We start from the raw sequence: 18,266 nt of genomic DNA on the forward strand, positions 1-18,266 counted from the left end.
CCCCCTGTCTCTCTCCCGGCAAAGGTCATCGTACAGGGTGACCAAGGCAGTCTCTGTACCAAAACCCGGCCTGAAACCCGATTGAAATGGATCCAGAAAATCCGTTTCATCCAGCAGCGCCTGGAGTTGCCCGGCCACAACCCGCTCCAACACCTTGCCCAAATAAGGGAGGTTCGCCACTGGTCGGTAGTTGACCACCAGCCTTGGGTCCAGGTTAGGCTTTTTAAGGAGTGGTCGAATTACCGCCTCTTTCAAGGCAGTAGGGACCACTCCCTCTCTCAGAGAGGCGTTCACGGCCTCCTGGACCCAAGTGCGAACCCCCCTGGCAGATCTTCTAATTAGCCAAGATGGGCAAGGGTCGAGCGGCGTGGTGGTAGAACGGACAGATCCAAGCACCCTGTCCACATCCTCGGGTCTCAACAATTGAAACTCATCCATTAAAGTTTGACCTAAGCACGGCACACTGGACACATCTTCCGATTTTGCAGTAACAGTGGAGTCCAGCCCACTGCGAATCTGAGCGATTTTTTCCTCAAAATGAATAGCAAACTCATCACAGCGAGCTGATGAGCAGTCCGGGACCTCCACCGGGTTTCCCGGTTGAAGAAGATCCCGGACCACCCGAAACAGCTCTCCTGGACGACATTCTGAGGAAGCAATACGGCTGGAGAAATATTGCCGTTTCGCCAGCCGTATTGCCACGAAATAGGCCCGATAATGGGCTCTAAGTCGTGTTCGATCGGGTTCCCAGCGGGACTTCCTCCACCTGCGCTCTAGCCGTCTCCCCTCTTGCTTCATCGCCCGCAGTTCAGAAGTATACCAGGGAGCTGTCTGGGCTCGGCGAGCAGGGAGAGGGCGCTTAGGCGCAATCGTGTCAACCGCCCGGGTCATCTCCCTATTCCACAGGGTGACCTGAGCTTCGACAGGAGCGCCAACCATATCAGACGGATACTCCCCCAGAGCATTCAGGAAACCATCCGGATCCATTAGTCTCCGGGGGCGGATCATCTTAATCGATCCCCCACCCTTGCAGAGGGAAGAAGAAGCTAATAGACTAAATTTGACCAGGAAGTGGTCTGACCATGACAATGGGGTCACGACCAGCCCCTCCACATCCAAACCACCACCTTCCAGTCCCGTTGTGAAAACCAGGTCCAAGGTGTGGCCCTTCTCATGTGTCAGGCCGATGACACATTGAGACAGCCCCATGGTTGTCATGGCGGCCATGAAGTCCTGAGCTGCCCCAGTCAAGGCAGCCTCAGCATGGATGTTGAGGTCCCCCAGCACCAGCAGCCTGGGAGTCCTCAACACCAGGTCCGAGACTGCCTCCGTCAGCTCAGGTAGGGAGACTGTTGGTACGCAGCAGGGTGGGCGGTACACCAACAGAATTCCTAATCTGTCTCGTGAGCCCAACACACAATACAGGCCCTCGAGACCTCCTCTCAAAGGGATAGGAAGCCTGGTCAAGGAGATAGAACTCCTATAGACTATAGCAACTCCCCCTCCCCGACCCTCCGAGCAACACTGGTGCTGGACTGAGTACCCAGGAGGACACAGCTGGGAGAGGGGGACACCACCTTCCTCTCCCACCCAGGTCTCAGTAATGCACGCCAGGTCAGCCCCCTCATCCAGAATTACATCATGGATGAGGGCAGTTTTGTTTTGTACTGACCTGGCGTTCATCAACAGCACCGTGTGGCTCGAGGGTTTGCTGATATGGTTGCCTGATACCATCTGGTTGGAGGTAGGACTAGAAGAGGGGATAGATGTAAGATATCTAACCTCTCTTCTCCTACGCGGGCATGTTCTACCCCCACCGCCATTCCTTCCCCTACCCAGCACCACCTCAATGGCTGCCCCCTCCAACGCCCTCCCCCCTTCCTGTTCCATCAGGTCCACTGTGGGTCTCTATGCAACTCAATGATAGTTAAAAACAAACAAAACAAACCCACACACCCTTCTAATGCCCCTTCTCCCCTCCCAACCAGATGGCTGGTGTTGCAGAAGGGGTGGGGTAGCCCAAAGCAGCAGCAGCAGCAGCAGCAGTAGTAGGGTCCTGGTCCTGAACGGTAGGGGAGTGCAGGCCAGAAATATTCCCAGGCACTGTCTCTCACCCAGTGCCTGGGGACGGCAGATGTTACCAGCAACTCCCCCAACGACAGGAACGTTGTTCTCAGAGGGTCCTGGCACCGGCTTCTTGCTTTTACAGCTTCCCTCCCCTCCCAGCCAGGTGGCTGGTGTTGAGGAAGGGGTGGGGTAGCCCAAAGCAGCAGCAGCAGCAGCAGCAGGGTTCCTGGTCCTGAAGGGTAGGGGAGTGCAGGCCAGAAATACTCCCAGGCACTGTCTCTCACCCAGTGCCTGGGGACGGCAGATGTTACCAGCAGCTCCCCCAACGACAGGAACGTTGTTCTCAGAGGGTCCTGGCACCGGCTTCTTGCTTTTACAGCTTCCCTCCCCTCCCAGCCAGGTGGCTGGTGTTGAGGAAGGGGTGGGTTTGCCCAAAGCAGCAGCAGCGCAGCAGCAGGGTCCCGGTCCTGAAGGGTAGGGGAGTGCAGGCCAGAAATACTTCCAGGCACTGTCTCTCACCCAGTGCCTCGGGACGGCAGATGTTACCAGCAGCTCCCCCAACGACAGGGGAAATTATCTTTAAATTAATGAAATTATCTTTTTAAAATTTCTCTAAACCTCGTGACACAGTGGTTAAACTACTTGTACTGCAGCCAAAAGTGTTCACACAACCCGGGATTCAATTACATGTAGCCGGCTCAAGGTTGAGTCAGCCTTCTATCCTTCCGAGGTTGATAAAATGAGTACCCAGCTCTTTGGGGGGGGAGGGGAGTGTGCAACCTGCATAATTAACTTGTAAACCACCCAGAGAGTGCTTTAAGCACTATGGGGTAGTATATAAGCAGCACGCTTTAAGCAGTCTAAGACAAGTAGTCAATTTTCCCATTACGGTTATTATCCATATTCTATCCAGAAAACTGCACAATTATGTTACTTCCATGTTCTATTTGAATAGAATATGGAAGTAACATCATTGTGCAGTTTTCTATGTCCAAGAATTTCAGTTCTCACAGCCCCTACAAGAATCGACACCAGCTCTTTATCAGCTAACTTCTCTCTGGTAAATAATAAGAACAATAGGGATTTCATTAAGGATTATCTCATACTATGTTAAACACACTCAGCTACTCTATTACATCATGTCAGAATGATTTGTCCTTCTGACAGGAGATCCACATATGTTCCAGTGACCCTTTAGAACTACCATTTCTCCAGCATGTGGCTGATGTCTCCTTATTAATTTTATGAAGTTTTATAGGACACAGATACTGTGTATGAACTGTTTTTAATACAATTTCTCTAGAATTCTCCAGTAATGATTGATAAGATTGTATAAGTCCATATTTTTCCCCGAGAATCTTCTGATATATTACTATTTAGGTTTGTTTCCCAAACAGTCTTAGCTCCCATATAATTATTATATTCCTTATTAACAATGTTTTTTTTAAAAAAAATACTGACTTTATCCTTTTTAAAAATTAAAATCATCTTATATACAATAGTTTTCAGATATGGTGAGTGCTCTAATAGAATATTACAACTGGGTTGCAGAACAATTTATTTGAAGTGATTGGAAATAATAAGTATTTTTGACTTTTTTTCCTTTTAACTCTCAATTGAAATTGGTTTTCCTGTTATTAATAAATCTATAATCCTATGTATTTACACCATATAGAAATTAATTCACTAGTAAAAAGGTTCTGTATTTTAATCCTATTTTTTAGCAGTTTAGCTATGTATAGCGTGAACAACACAGATATCCCCAGTTTCCCCCATTTGAGTTCACTTGGGGGTCTTATTCATTTTTACAAGTTTAACAGCTTTGTCTATTTAAAGCACTTCATAATATTTTATTAAATTGTCATATCTAATCCCCCTTTTATGACTGTTCCAAATTTTGCCTTCCTCAAGAGAGAGTGCCCAAAATTATTTCTCTGGCTTTGAAGTTCTAGCCAAAGGTTACCACTCATTCAGTTTAAAGATTATTGGGCTTAATGACATTCACTACTGCACTAGTAGCCCATGCCAGGCACAGGATGAGACCTCTCCAGTTATGGTTCCTTGCATCTTTCAACAGCATGAAAGACAATGTCTAGAAAAGACTACAAATAACATCAAAGTTGGCACTACAGTACAACTCAGTGGTGGCAGGACGTACAAATGGACATGCCATTCAAAACTCCACAACTTTTTATGACTATAACAACGGATGCCAGCTTAACAGGAAAAGAAATTCATTGCACTTTGAGTACTATGTACCCAAATATAAAGACACCAATACTACAATGGTCTCAAATCAATTCATTTAACAGAATGGTGTTAAATCAATTTTAAAAACCTCCATTCTAGCTTATTTGAGCCTTCTGACTTATAAAACCATATTTTTTGTGGCTACAACTTCAGCTAGACAGATAAGCAGAATGGCTGCATTACGTTCCAATAAACCTTACTGACAACTGTACACAAATAAAGTTGCTTTGTGTATGGACATTTCATTCCTACCTAAGGTACTGTCAGGTTTCCACACAAGACAGCCGTTAGACCTATCCACATTTTTTTCCATCACGAGTATTTCCCTGGAAAGGACTCTTCATACATTACATGTGCTCTTGCATTTTACAATGATAGAACAACTTCCTTTAGGAAAACTACTAGACTGTTTATTTTTTACTAAGGAAACAAAAAAGTTGAACAAATGTCATCACAGAGACTGTCCGAAGCAGGTGGTGAAAGCAATCTCGTATATGAGTTAACCAAATGCCCCTTACCAACTTTCTTGGAGAGATATGGCACAGGAGCACTGGTAGAGTCAAGAGCTGTTTTAGAAAGGCTTCAGTTGCAGGACATTTGTAAGGCTGCCACTTGGTCCCACCCAGCCTATGACCTTGCCAGCCATTGCAAGCTGGATGTTAGAGCCAAATTGGATGTGTTGTACTCTATTGTCTTCCATGTTTGTGTGACATTCCACCAGTCAATACATTAGCTTGGGAGTCACCCATGTGTGTAAATCACCGAGATCACAGATAAGTAGTTCAGGTTACCTACCTATAACTGTGGTTCTGTGAGGGTTCTTGTTTTACCTCCCCGGTGTCCAACTGAGACTCTGGAGACATGTCTGCTGTAAAATCATAACTAGTTTTTATTGGAACATTTAGCAATAAATCTTGTTGCATAACTTTAGCTTCAATCTTCTCTCTCGGCGCCAATGGGTCCGGCGAGGGCATCCAAATGTCTTTAACAAAGGGTTTATTAACCAACTCGTCCCAAGGTCCCCTCAAAACGGGTTACTCTCCTCAAAGTCATGAACCACTATCTCTGGGTTCAAAAGCGGGGTAGTCTCATCATCTTGTCCCTCCGTCCTGTAGACATCCTCCTCTCCTCATAGAGGGGTCTAGGGCCCGTTAAGTAGCCCCTCTTCCGGGCTTCCTCTAAACACCATGCCCGGCATTCTCTCTCTTCTCTGGATACCGCTTCTTTCTCCTCCCTGAGACGTCTGCACCACTCTCGGGCCTCAGACTCTCCCCAATAGGAGGGACGTTGCAGCAGACCTCTTCTTCGGTAGTCTGCCTCCTTCCAAGGAACCCTCACTGTTTCCCATTTACCAGTCCATGGGTCTTCTACCCATATCATCTCCCCATCCCCCCAATGTCTCTGGTCAACATGCCCTTTTATATCCCCCATTTCTGCCTCCACAGTGGACCTCCCCCTTTCCTCTCTTCCAGCCAGTTCACCTCCTGTTTGTGTGGCCACCGTCATTTTCAAAAGTTCCCGCTCCAACTCCCGGGTGTCAACTCCCTGCTGTCTAGTTTTGCTGGGCGGTGTAGGCGGGTTTGTCTGTGCCTCCAGCTCTCTTTTGAGGGAGGATGACACTCTGGTGAGAGCCTTTACACTCCTGCCTTGAGTCTCACAAGTTCTTGAATGTAGAACTACCCATCCTCCCCTCTGTCTCTCACACTACCCACAATTGTGCTATGGCGTCCAGTAATCCTGGATGGAACTGTATATTAACGAAGGAGAAAAGTAAATATCCAGAATGTTCTCAAGGGTCTCTGTGCAGATGCAGAAGGTACCCATGTATGTGAATTCACAGGATCACTGGAAGAGCCAGTTATAGGTTAAGTAATCTGGCCTTTTCAGGTTCAGAGCACCACAACTGAGAGTGTAATGTTACAGGTAACCATCCTCTTAGCTTCCAAAGCAGGAGGAAAAGAGCTTTAAAGTGACCATGCTACTAAGGCCCTTTTTTCCCTTCCTTGGAAGCAAAGTGGATTATTTTCTACAACATTACACTCAGTGTGTTGTGTTGCCCTGAACCAGGAATGCAATGACTGGAAAGACTTGTCCTTGCACTGGTTTTTGCGGAGGTTTCTGGTCCTTTGGGCCTTCATTCACTCAGCTTTTATACACTAGGTTTTACTTCTCTGCTGATCCTCTTTTTCTGCTGCATTTTTATGTGATTAACTGATACCGTTAGAAAAATTATTTCATAAATACAGGTATCTGGCAGTTATTTTACAATTTGAGTTCCTACAATTAGCTTTAAAGATCATTTTTACGTAATTGTGTTAAATGTTATGTCTAGTTGTTTTATTGTAAAGCAGAATAGACAACTCTGGCTCTCCTTATGGCTTTAATGTAAACCTCCCATCACTCCTTGTCAGCATAGCCCCTGGTGAGTTTATAAGCCAAACAAACTTCAAGATCCCTATGCACACCCCTATGGTAAAGCATAAACATGAAAGTCAATACCGCAAAAAACTTAAAGCTTTATAGTTTTTAAGAATGTAGTGGATAGATCCCTATGGAGATTCACAGAAGTTATAAATGGGATTATGTAAATTAGGGCCACAAATTGCCACTCTTATTTGGGAGTCACATGCCAGTCACACAACTTGGCACTTGGCCAGGAATGTGAGCAGCAACGTTTTAATTAGTAACAATTAGCTCTTTCAGTTTACACAGTCACAGTAACGCTGGTGTAAATTAACAATAGAATATTAGCCAACACGTTCTCACTGTTTCTGGGATCATGGTTAATAATATTGAGCTCTTTTCCTACACAAGGAGTTGAGTCTATGTCTTTTAAATAAACTTTAAATTTTGGAACACTATTTATTTTTTTCCTTCATATTTTGAAAGTTATTGCAAATTATGCAACGTGAGTAGTGCAGTACATATATGTGCTTTCTGACCTTCCCATGGTGATAGATTGTTCTTTGGATGTGTACCATACGAAGAATATCATTGCCTGTTTTCATCTACTAGCACAGCTTTCTGTGTTGGGCAAGTACTCCACTGTTGGCTGAGTTGTACTGTACTTTGGAAAAACTGATTCTAAGTGGTGGTGGTTGTTATACACTATCAAGTCACTTTCAAGGTAGAGTGATGGTATGAATTAATGGCCTTCAAAAAGTCCTGTCATTTAACAGTCCAGGTCAAGTCTTGCAGACTAAAAGTCATGATTTCTTTTATTGAGTCAATCTATTTTATATTCTAGGCATTTCACTTGTATTTTATAATTTTAAAAGTAAAATGAAATAACATCATTGAGTGTAACAAATGTATTCAATCTGTTCTTAGTAAGAATTCCTGCTCTCTCCCTCTCTCTCGCTCTCGCTCTCTTTCTCTTTTAAACTAAATTCCTGTTAAATGGAATCCTTGTTAAAGGAATGCAGTTTCTTGTAGTTTAATTAGACTCAGAGAAGGGATAAAATGGATTTTTTGTCCAAAATAGTCTCCAGCACTTACTAGCATATCTGAACTAGTTGTTATTTTCATATGCCAGGTTCCTATTCAGTACAGTTGGTAGTTAAGGGAGCAATTGTTTGATAATTTTTCTTAATCAATGCAAAACCCCAGGAATTCAGTACTAACACTTGAAACTGTAAAAGCAGAAATAGTTAAATAAATTAATAAACTTTGCTTTTTCTGGATTCTTGAATGACTTAGTGTTAAGAACTGTGGAAATTTTGGCTTTTCTTTAATGAAGAGACCAGTGTCAGGTTTCAAATAATGTGCCGTGAAGGCCTTTAGCTGTGACAAATAAAATTAGGCTGATTCTTTCTGTGATGATATATTGGAAACTTCTTTTCTTTATGAAAGGGACTTTCAAGCTTCTGGACAGCATCAAACTTACGAAAGTTTTAACCCACATTGCATTGGTGGTGGTGAGGAGGGTTTTTTTTTTGTACAAATATTTTTCTGTGTGCTGTCATTGTTCTTCATCTGATTGGATCTAGTATCAATTATTTGTGCCTTGATTACATCACATGTAGACTATTGTAAGAGGGGCTACTCTTGGAAACTATTCTGAAGCTTTAGTTGATGCAAAATTCAGCAACTAATCTAGTAAAATGGAACATGTGATTGCATCACTACACTATTGAAAGCCCTTAATTGGTTGCCAGTTGTTTTCTGGGCTCCATTCAAAGTGTGAGTTTCAAACTTCTTAACTCTCAATAGTGTAGGATCTGGCTTTTCTGCATAACTACCTTGCTATGAACCTGCTTATCTTTAAGAGAGACAGGAGAGGCCTTTTTGAAGATACCTGTGTTTGCAGGCTTGCTTCTTGAACATTCTCTTATATCACACTCAGACTTTGGAATAATCTGGCTAGAATCCTGTTGCTATTTGTATAAGGTTTCCATAACTTGCCATGGCTAATTGCAGCTACCTAATGAGTTTCCAGGGTACCTATTGGTTTTATAGTTGGGTGTGTGACCAGGCATGCAAGCAAGATATACCCTGGCATCTTGTTGGTTAGCCACAATTAGCCACTGAAATTACACATACCTTACTTATGCTAACACCTGCAGGAGTCTAGCTACTTTCTCTAGACATGCAGTTGGTCCCCCTCTGTGCTGAGGAAGGGAATTTGAAGACATTATTTGAACTTGACCTTTTGAATTGTTTTGCTAATTTTTGATTGTTCCGAATATTCTAATTGTATTGATATGTTTGTGTAACATCTTCATGGATTCCAGAAAACTGGTGAGGGAAATGTTACTTAAATTAAATACCAAGATCCCTGACAGTAGCCCAAAACCATTTAACCAAGGAGAGATCCAGAAGTCCACTCTCCTGAAAAAATAAACATTGTCCCCAAAGTGAATAGCTTTTCTCTTTTGCCACTTGGCTACTTATAAAGAACCATTCTAGCTTCCTAGTAATGGCATCTATGTAGAATTTTCTTGGAATAGACATTGCCTCATACACTTTGTTCCCAGAAGCAGGAGGTACAGTGTCACCTGTCTAGTAGCACAAGATATGAAAGGACACTAAATAGCAAAAGAAGTGAGATAAAACTTGTACGTGGGTGGAAAGAAATGGTAGCTGAGCAATGCTTCAAACACAGATTCATTTAAAAACATTTCTACATTTTGGAATGCATAGAAAAATGCTTCATAATTATATACACAAATCATTCACAGACAGAATCTGACAGGTCTTTCCAAAGAAATGTGTATAATATGATTTTCCCTCTTTTTAAGTCCATTAATAAGTATTGACCCTAATAAGTATTGACACTATCCAGAAGGGTAAGTAGCATAATTATTTTTCAAAATTTCAAATAAGCTAGTGACTATAACTATGGTAATATTATTGTCAAAAGTATGAATAGAACTTAATCTGGTTAGAAATTACTTTGTTTCAATGGGATATTGGCAATTTTCATCCATTAATGCCTTGAGTTGCTTATCCAAAAAAGGTGTTTTTGTTTAATTCTTGTGTGAGCCCCTCTTCTGCTAGGGTAAGATATTTGGCGAAAAATTAGCCAAGACAGGAGCAACAGACTTTTCACATAGAGAGAGATAAGTACCTCCTGGGTTTATACAGTTAGTCTGAATTTGTGCTGAGCAGAACTCATGAGGCAGAAATTTACCCTGTTTTTAAAGAATTACAAAGTTTTCTCAAACCTATTTGTTTGTGTCATGGAGAGTATTCAGGCGACAGGTTAATATTTGTATGTTATCATGACAGTATCGAAAATCAAACAGAAGTCTAGACATGATGTATCTTATGTTAGAATGACTTTGTTGAACCTTATGTTAGTTTTCTTAGATTTCTTTTACTTTGCCTCCAGCAACCATCAGAAGAGGATCTCATTGCTTGCCTATCTGGCCCTCCTGGACCAGGCACATCTGCCCTCAACAGTCTGGTAGTCTCTTGTGCATCTGCTGTTGGTGTAAGAGTAGCTGCTACTTATGAAGCTGGGGCTTTGTCTCTGAAGAAGGTGATGAACTTCTATGGCACAGCTCCCAGTGACACAGTATCCTCATCTAGTGGTGGATCTCCAGGCCAGGACGGCTTGAAGGACAGCCGAGAGGAGCAGGTCAGATTGGAGTCTATGCAAGGGAAAAAGAGTTCAAGCTTGGTAGATATTCGAGAGGAGGAATCTGAAGGTGTCTCTCGGAGACTTTCCTTACCTGGTTTGCTGTCCCAAGGTGAGATGCTCCAATGTTATAGTTCCAGTGTTACATAGTCTAGAGATTTTCATTCTTTTCCCAAGAAATATGGTTTTTCACATGTGAGGAGGTGTTTGTTTGCTTCCTTCCACTAATTATCCATCAATGCACATTTATCTTCATACATCATAAAAATGTCACAAATGTGAAAAGGGATGTACACTTGAGAACTGAGTATATTGCGTGCATCATAGCATCTTCCCAAGCAGATCCCTTACAGCTAGGTTGTTTAGCTTTGTAGATGCTCTTCTTACTTTGGGTTCTGGCCCATCTCTGATAAAAATCATCTTTTCTGCAGGAAAACTTTTTAGTTTTGTTACTGAGAGATAGCGTTTCTTCTGGTTGCCATTTTTTCAGCTGCATTTATGACAAAGTGTGGCAAGAGAAATAATAATTGCCATCTTCTCTGTGTGCCTGTGCAGATTTTCATTTGGTAAAGCAGTTCAAGACTCTTTTTTAAAAATCCTGAAGAGTTTGAGATACTGCATGGAGATTGAAGGGGTAGATGGTTCACTCTCTCTCTCTCTCTTCAGGAATTCTAGCAGTGATTCCCTGTTTGCCACAGAGAAGCAGGAAACCTTTTCTCCTCCTCTCCCTGATTTCTGGCAATAGCACAGCTTATTCCTTTGAATAGTGGTACTCCTCTCCTAAATTAGGAATGGGGAACTTATTGAGGACTAAGGGTTGCTCATGGCCTGGATCTTGGTGGGCTGCACCTTCTCTGGCAAGTCACGAAATATTTTTCTTTTTAAAAAAATAACCGAGGAAGCTCTATTGAACATGTAGTGGCCACAGGGAGCAATTTTGTCATTCTTGTGCTAATCCTAATGTTTCTTGCTCTTGTATATTTCTCGTTATGACACTTTGTACAGCAGAAAGGCAAAGGCATGGTGACATTCCCCTCTGAGGAAAGGAACCTTGGGGCCAGTTTTTAAAAATATTTGAGCAGGGGGAGGATCCTGAGGGATTAGGGGTATGGAGAGCAGTTCAGCAGAGCAGTTCAGCCCAGAATAGGAAGGGGTCTCGGAAGCTAGAATCCTAGCAGATGGTCCCTAAGTTTAAAAATGCTGAAAAACTTGGGACACAAACATTCTGGATGATTGGATAGCAAATTAGAGATGGTAACTTTGACAAAAACCATATCCTTCAAAACAGCAAAAGAAAGTTCAGTTTTAATTGATGCTTAGTAAGAAATGCTCTCATAAACTATGGGATATTGTAGGTTTTTCGGGCTGTCTGGCAATGTTCTGGAGGTTTTTCTTCCTAACATTTTGCCAGTCTCTGTAGCTGGCATTTTCAGAGGACAGGAGTCAGAACTCTGAGCGCTGGTGCATTTTGTGGAATAGTTGAGTATTTATAGCTGTGGGATCAGCTTTTTGTCTGGCGAAATGTTAGAAAGAAAAACCTCAAGAACACAGCCAGACAGCCCGAAAAACCTACAACAACCATCGAATCCTGGCCGTGAAAGCCTTCAAGAATACATATGTTTTATGGTGTAGTGGCTGGAATGTAGTAGTGTAAATTTACTCTGCAGAAAGTTGATACTATCATTAGCCAGGACATTTTATTGCTAATTCAATTTCTGATCCCTGACCCCACTTCTAAAGCTCTCTAGAGATCCCTTTTGCCCTACAAAATCTTTTGGGAGGGCCTTGAGAGGAGAGCAGGGAAATCTTTAATAGCTGAATATCACTGCCACCAGACTTCCAACTCCATCCTGAGGGCCCCCCCCCAAAGGCTTCCTCAGGTTGAAAGGGATCTCTAGGGAGTCTCAGATTCTTGACTGGGGAATCAGAAATTTTAAATTAGCAACAAAAGTCCATGGCTGATGATGTCATCAGCTTGGCATGGCATATGTAGTTGCACAACAAGACTTTGGCCATTGTTACCTTAACTCTTAGGCAAGGAACCAAGGAAGGTCATGATTTAAATCAACAAATCAGATTTTTTTATGATTTAAATTTTAAAAATCTATTTTAAATTTAAATCATAATTCCAATCAATTTAATTTTTAAAAAATCATTGCTTTTTTATCCACCCAGCAAACAGCTGAAATCACCATCTGTTTTCATATGATCCAGAAGGATGAGATTTTGACCTTCTAGATGTTGCACTATAGTTCCCATAAGTCCAGTCACCATGGCTGGGGAGTACTGTATGTGTATTATATAGTACAACAGCATCATGAAGACACTTGGCACTGATCCCCCCCCCCATAAAGTCGGTCTTCATGATAGATGCTAACATTCTGATGTGGCCCAAACAGCTGTTCATCTTCCTTCTGTGTTTTGGCCACAGGGAGAATTTATAGGCTATATGTTTTAATTCTGTCCTTTAAGGATTTGTTCTTGTTTCCCATTTTCAAGTTTCTCCGAGGCTGTTGAGGAAAGTAGGGAGAGCCAAAATGAGGACGGTGGCGCTCACTCCAACTTACAGTGGCAAAGCTGATGCGCTTTTGCCATCTCTGCGAACGGAGGTGTGGAGCTGGGGGAAAGGAAAAGAAGGACAGCTGGGACATGGGGATGTTTTGCCAAGGTAAGAGTTTGCTGAGGAAAAGTCTCTTGTGCCTGTAGGCCAGACCTGGGCAAAATGAGGTCTTCCAGATGTTCCTGAACTGCAAATCCCAATATTCCTCACTGTGTGGGCTAGGCCCAACTCTCCTCACACTATTGGCTGTGTGGGCTAGGAATTATGGGAGTTGCAGTTCAGCAACATTTGGAGGGCCGCAGTTTGCCCACCCCTGCAGTGTAGGCACTAGCAAGGGGGGTGGTGGGCAGTTCATTTGTAGCATTTCACTACGTTTTTAATGCTTCAGTATATGAATGCCATCTTTTATAAGACAAAACAAGCTGTGGATCAAGATTACCTTGCTTTCTCACCTGTATCAATAATAATATTTTATGCAGCTTAAATCAGCCTAAAGGATATTTATTCCTGTGAAGCATTGTGCATTGTGTTGGCTTTTTAGTGTCTGCACTGATCACCCTGATTTTATTTGATGGATTCACAGGCTCCAACCACTCTGTGTGAAAAGTCTTGATGGAAAGGAAGTAATTCATTTGTCTGCTGGTGGCCGTCATTCTTTGGCGCTCACTGCCAAATCACAGGTACGAGGATAATGTGCATTTTGATTCAATTCCAGGACTTAATTTCATTCACTTGTTCTGTTTTCTGGCTCAGACTTGGTGACATCCAGATCTCATTTCATGCTGTTGAAAGGAAACTTGTGCAAATCAATTTGAATTAATATATTTATTCAGTCTGAGACTTAAAACATACATGTCTGTATGGAGACTTTTACTGAAATGTAGCAGGAAGAGGATATAAGCTTCTCCTAAAGTGGAGATAAGTACCTAGAGCAGTGGTCCCCAATCTTTTTAACCCCACGGACTGGTTGGGGAAGGCGGAGCACCCCCTGTGCTCGTGCACATGCACAAAGGAGCGGGAGGGTGCTTGTGTGGGTGCACATGCGCTCATGCGCATACATGAAGGGTGGTGTGGCACTCGGGGTACTCATGCGCATGTGTGAAGGGGTGGGGGAGTGCTTGCACGGGTGCACGTGCTCGCACATAGGGGCTGTGCGTGGGGGAGTGAATGCATGGGTGGGTGGGGAGGTCTGTCTCCATGGCCTGATCCAGCTCAGGCCATGGACCGGCACCGGGCCGCAGACCAGGGATTGGAGACTTCTGACCTAGAGGATTGTGGGCAGAATCTATTCTGACTGACCTTCTCCTGAAGGCTCCTCCCCTCTCTGCTATTGATGGGGTCCCCATGGATTTAATTGATCTCCCATAGATGAATGAGTGCAAATGCAAAGCAGGAAAGGAGAAGCTAGGAAAGAATGGTGGCTAAAGGAGGGGCAAATGTTTTGGACATCAACTCCCAGAGGTCCCTGCCAATACAGTCATAAGGCAGTTTGGGAGTTGTAGTCTAGAATTTTTGAAGCAATTGAAATTCTTTGCCTTTGGACTAAATGACGGTTGGAAGATGTTTGTGGGGAGTGTGGGAATAATAAAGGAGAGGCGAAAAATGAACACAGGATGTTTAAACGCCTACAAAAATATAGGATGGGTGAGGAGTAACGTGGTGAAAGAGGTGCAAGATACCTGTGGGAGGAGTAGAGATCTCTTACCCCAATCTGTTTTAAATAACTGGACTTTAAGCAGCCCCCAATTCCTCCATTCTAGTACATCATGAGGAATCGAGATCTATCTTGAAGCAAATACATTCAAATGCATCCTCATGTTTGAGGAGATTAAATGCGGGAGGGGAGGCCATAGTTCACTGCGGGACAGGAAATACGCCAGACTGACAGATGTTATGATGTTAAAAAGCAGAGGCTTCCAAAATTCAGTCCTGCCAGTGTGAAACACTGGGTGTAGTTATTTGGCAGTAAGGCATGGGTACACTGCACATGGCTTCCGTGGGTGCAGTTGGATCCATAAATGGACAGGCCTCTGAACAGAGGGATACTAAATTGTGCCACTGCTGATGCTTCAGAAGCTCACCATCCCCCCTGCCCAAAGATTAACATACTGTAATCCCTTCCCCTTCTTCCTGGAAAATATCTGAATGGACTTGTATTCATTCATATTACTGTATGTTATGCAGTATATCTATCTTGCTTTGACCTGTATACCATAATAACGTGGCTCTTCATCCTCCTCCCTCCTTTTCTCCTAATATTTCTTACAGGTATACTCGTGGGGCAGTAATACTTTTGGACAGCTTAGTCACTCAAGTTCTCCGACCACAGTCCCTCGTCTTGCAAAGGTACATTTTTAAGAGTTGGATTCTTTCTCCTAGAATAAAAATCTTTTGCTTAAAATTTAGGCTTGCGTCTCTGTAGCTGACAGATGTTAAAGTAACACTGCTTCCTCTTTGGAGGAAAAGGAAGTGTTGCCAGTGATCAACAAATGTAGTCTAGCTTGGATAACAAACCAACCCCATTGGTCTCTGGGACCTGTACTTCTTCCTTTGGGTGCAGTCTTGCTCCTGACCTCTTACTGCATCTCCAAAACATGCAGTGCAAAACCATGAACAGTCTCTGACTTCCCTCTGCATTGCCACGTGTCAGTATGAGGAAGAGGAGGAGGGGGGTCGATCTTAGCCCTTCTGTCCAGCTTGCAGTTGAAAATGGGGGCCCTTCCCTGTAGTTATCTTGCAGTTTGGAGGAACTGACTAGCCCTTTGTTGTTGTTGGCATGAGATTGGCCCTCCCTCTCTAGATCTGATGAAGAAGCTTGAGCTTGTTATTTCCTTCCTTGCAACCGAGGAGTGGGTAGGTTTCTGAGGACCTCAAGAGAAGTGCCAGACAGCGGGGTAGTCTCTAGACTCTTCTGCTCCAGGGCTGGGAAGAAAACACCCAAAGGCAGGGGCCTGCTTACCAAAGCAAGTGAAAAGCCCAGAATCTGGATCTAGCCACGTAAATCTGAAACCTGCAATCATGCAGAAAGGCTAGAGCTTAAGCAAGTGAACTACGAGCAGAATCAGAATCTTTCCAGATTTTGTCAGCATTGTTTTGACAAAGGAAAATAACATCGCTGTGCTGTATAGGTAAAGTTAAGAGAATATAACACCAGTCACTCACATTGTCTGAGACATGTCCCTGTCATTTTAAACTGCTGCACAAATCTCACAGGTGAAATATTTCAGTCCTTGCACTATTGTGTTGCAGTAAAACACTATAACATGTACTTTGTTGTCAAGAAGGATTTAATTTTATCCTTATAAATAGTATCTACACTTGTGGTGTTGTATTCCAGGTATGCAGTGACCACAGCATCTGGAATATAGCAGCAGGTCCTGATTATTCACTATTCCTGGTAGACGGGGAAGATTTTCAGCCTGCGTTATATTACAGTGGTCAGGAGGAAAAGGGAGAGGGTGATGTTTCATCTGAAGGTAGTGGACTCAAGAATCCAGTACTGCTGCAAAACTGTAGCAAGGTATGTAGAATTGATGTGTGTGCGTGTGTGTGTCTATGGAAAACCTTGCTGGTGGGGGCTTTCTGGTCGGGACACCATAGGAGTGGTTGAAAAGATGTGAAATTTATTTTCTTACCCCCAGTAGCCCATTTTAAACTGAATCCATATCCTACCAAAATTCAGGCATCACCTGGGTGACAGGCCTCCTTTATCTTAGCTACTCTATTTTCTTTCCTGGTTAAATTTCCCAAGAGGCTCAAGGCACTACAGGAAGTGCAGGTAGCTGCAATCCATATTTCTTGAAATGTGTTAGAATCATCAGAGATGTTCTTGCATAAAAGAAAATACAATATACCCATCAAGTACTTAAGATAAACACTGAAGTTGCATGACAAGAGCATAATAAATAACTTTTGAAAATGGAACAGTGCACGTTATAGTGGTCTAATCTTGAGATTACGAGCGCATGTACCAAGGTAGTGAGCACCCCCGTGTCAAGGTAGGGTCGCAGCTGGGCAATCCGCCAGAGATGGAAAAAGGCGGTACGGACTACCGACACTACCTGGGTTTCCATGGTGAGCTTTTAGTCCAGGTGTACCCCCAAGCTGTGAACCCCACTCTTAGCAGCCAGGGTCACCCCCCTAAATGTGAGAGAACCACCCAGGCCACCGACCTCAGGGGCGCCCACCCTCAGAAATTCTGTCTTGTCCGGGTTCAACCTCAGCCCGTTTTCCTGCATCCACCGCAGTACAGCCCCCAGGCAGTGCTGGAGGGACAGGACAGTGTGACAAACCCAGACCTACTGGGATATGCCACAGTTTCACTAAGCTGCCACCAACCATTCCCTATAAGAAGTCACACAGACCAGGGATGGATTTTCAACAAATAAAGGAATAAGGTTTATTTAAAACAACACACAGGGAAAATAAAATGATCAAATGAATAAGATACAGTAACGTGGCTTAGTCTCAATCATACATACACACAGTTTGGTTCACACAGAACACTTAACTTGAAGCACAGACCCTGAACCTATCAGTTCTGGCTAACCATACAGACACCTGAACCTATCAGGTTGGTACTGACTGACACACAGTAGTACCCTGTCTGACACACAGACTCCCACTCAAGCTTCTTCTTCCCAGCTTCTCCTCCTTCAGCTCTACATATATATACAGTACAGCCCCTCCTCCTGATGTCCCGCCTTCCACTCCCCATAGGATGGAACTTTCCCTCCAAACCCATGACAGACAGGTAACATCAGTGCTGTATGTAACACCTCCCCTCTTTATAAGTTGTTTTGTAGGGGGACAGCTAAGGTGCTTTTCACCAAAAAACAACCAGGACCCAAAACATACAAAAACAGTCATATAATAACATACAATACCATACTTACTTATACTTACACTCTATTAGGCATTTAAACATTTACCATTAACAATACATCAAGTTACCTTTATTCATACAAACCAACATGTTTAATAAACAGACACATTTGACTTTTTGTCATCAAAATATATACATAGTCCATGTTTCTTTCGCCGTCTTCATTCTTCAGGTCTTCTTGACAAGGCGTCAGCAACACAGTTCACTGACCCTCTGACCACCTTCACTTCAAAGTCATAGTCTTGCAGGTTTAAAGCCCACCTCATAAGTTTGCTATTGTGGGTTTTCATTGTCTTTAATCATTGCAGTGGTGAATGGTCAGTGCACAGAATAAAATGTCTTCCCCAGATGTAAGGCTTGGCCTTCTGGATCGCGTAGACTATGGCCAGGCACTCCTTCTCCACAGTTGCCAAATGTCTCTC

The 18,266-nt window shown here is 43.3% G+C and overlaps 1 protein-coding gene across 3 annotated transcripts in view; it reads left to right on the forward strand.

The window, feature by feature from the left end:
• The window catches only part of ALS2 (alsin Rho guanine nucleotide exchange factor ALS2), a 91,005-nt gene that overhangs the window by 13,036 nt on the left and 59,703 nt on the right, over positions 1 to 18,266 (forward strand). For all 3 annotated transcript variants that reach the window (XR_013538282.1, XM_020814474.3, XM_072978760.2), the window contains exons 5-9: positions 10,151 to 10,511; positions 12,899 to 13,067; positions 13,543 to 13,639; positions 15,228 to 15,305; positions 16,297 to 16,479. Coding sequence is in view for 2 of the 3 variants with exons in the window: in XM_020814474.3 (XP_020670133.3) it covers positions 10,151 to 10,511; positions 12,899 to 13,067; positions 13,543 to 13,639; positions 15,228 to 15,305; positions 16,297 to 16,479 (888 nt within the window). In the remaining variant the exon portion in view is untranslated. The remainder of the gene's footprint in view (positions 1 to 10,150; positions 10,512 to 12,898; positions 13,068 to 13,542; positions 13,640 to 15,227; positions 15,306 to 16,296; positions 16,480 to 18,266) is intronic.

Source organism: Pogona vitticeps, chromosome 1 (genome assembly GCF_051106095.1).
Source record: "Pogona vitticeps strain Pit_001003342236 chromosome 1, PviZW2.1, whole genome shotgun sequence".
Lineage (NCBI taxonomy): Eukaryota > Metazoa > Chordata > Lepidosauria > Squamata > Agamidae > Pogona > Pogona vitticeps.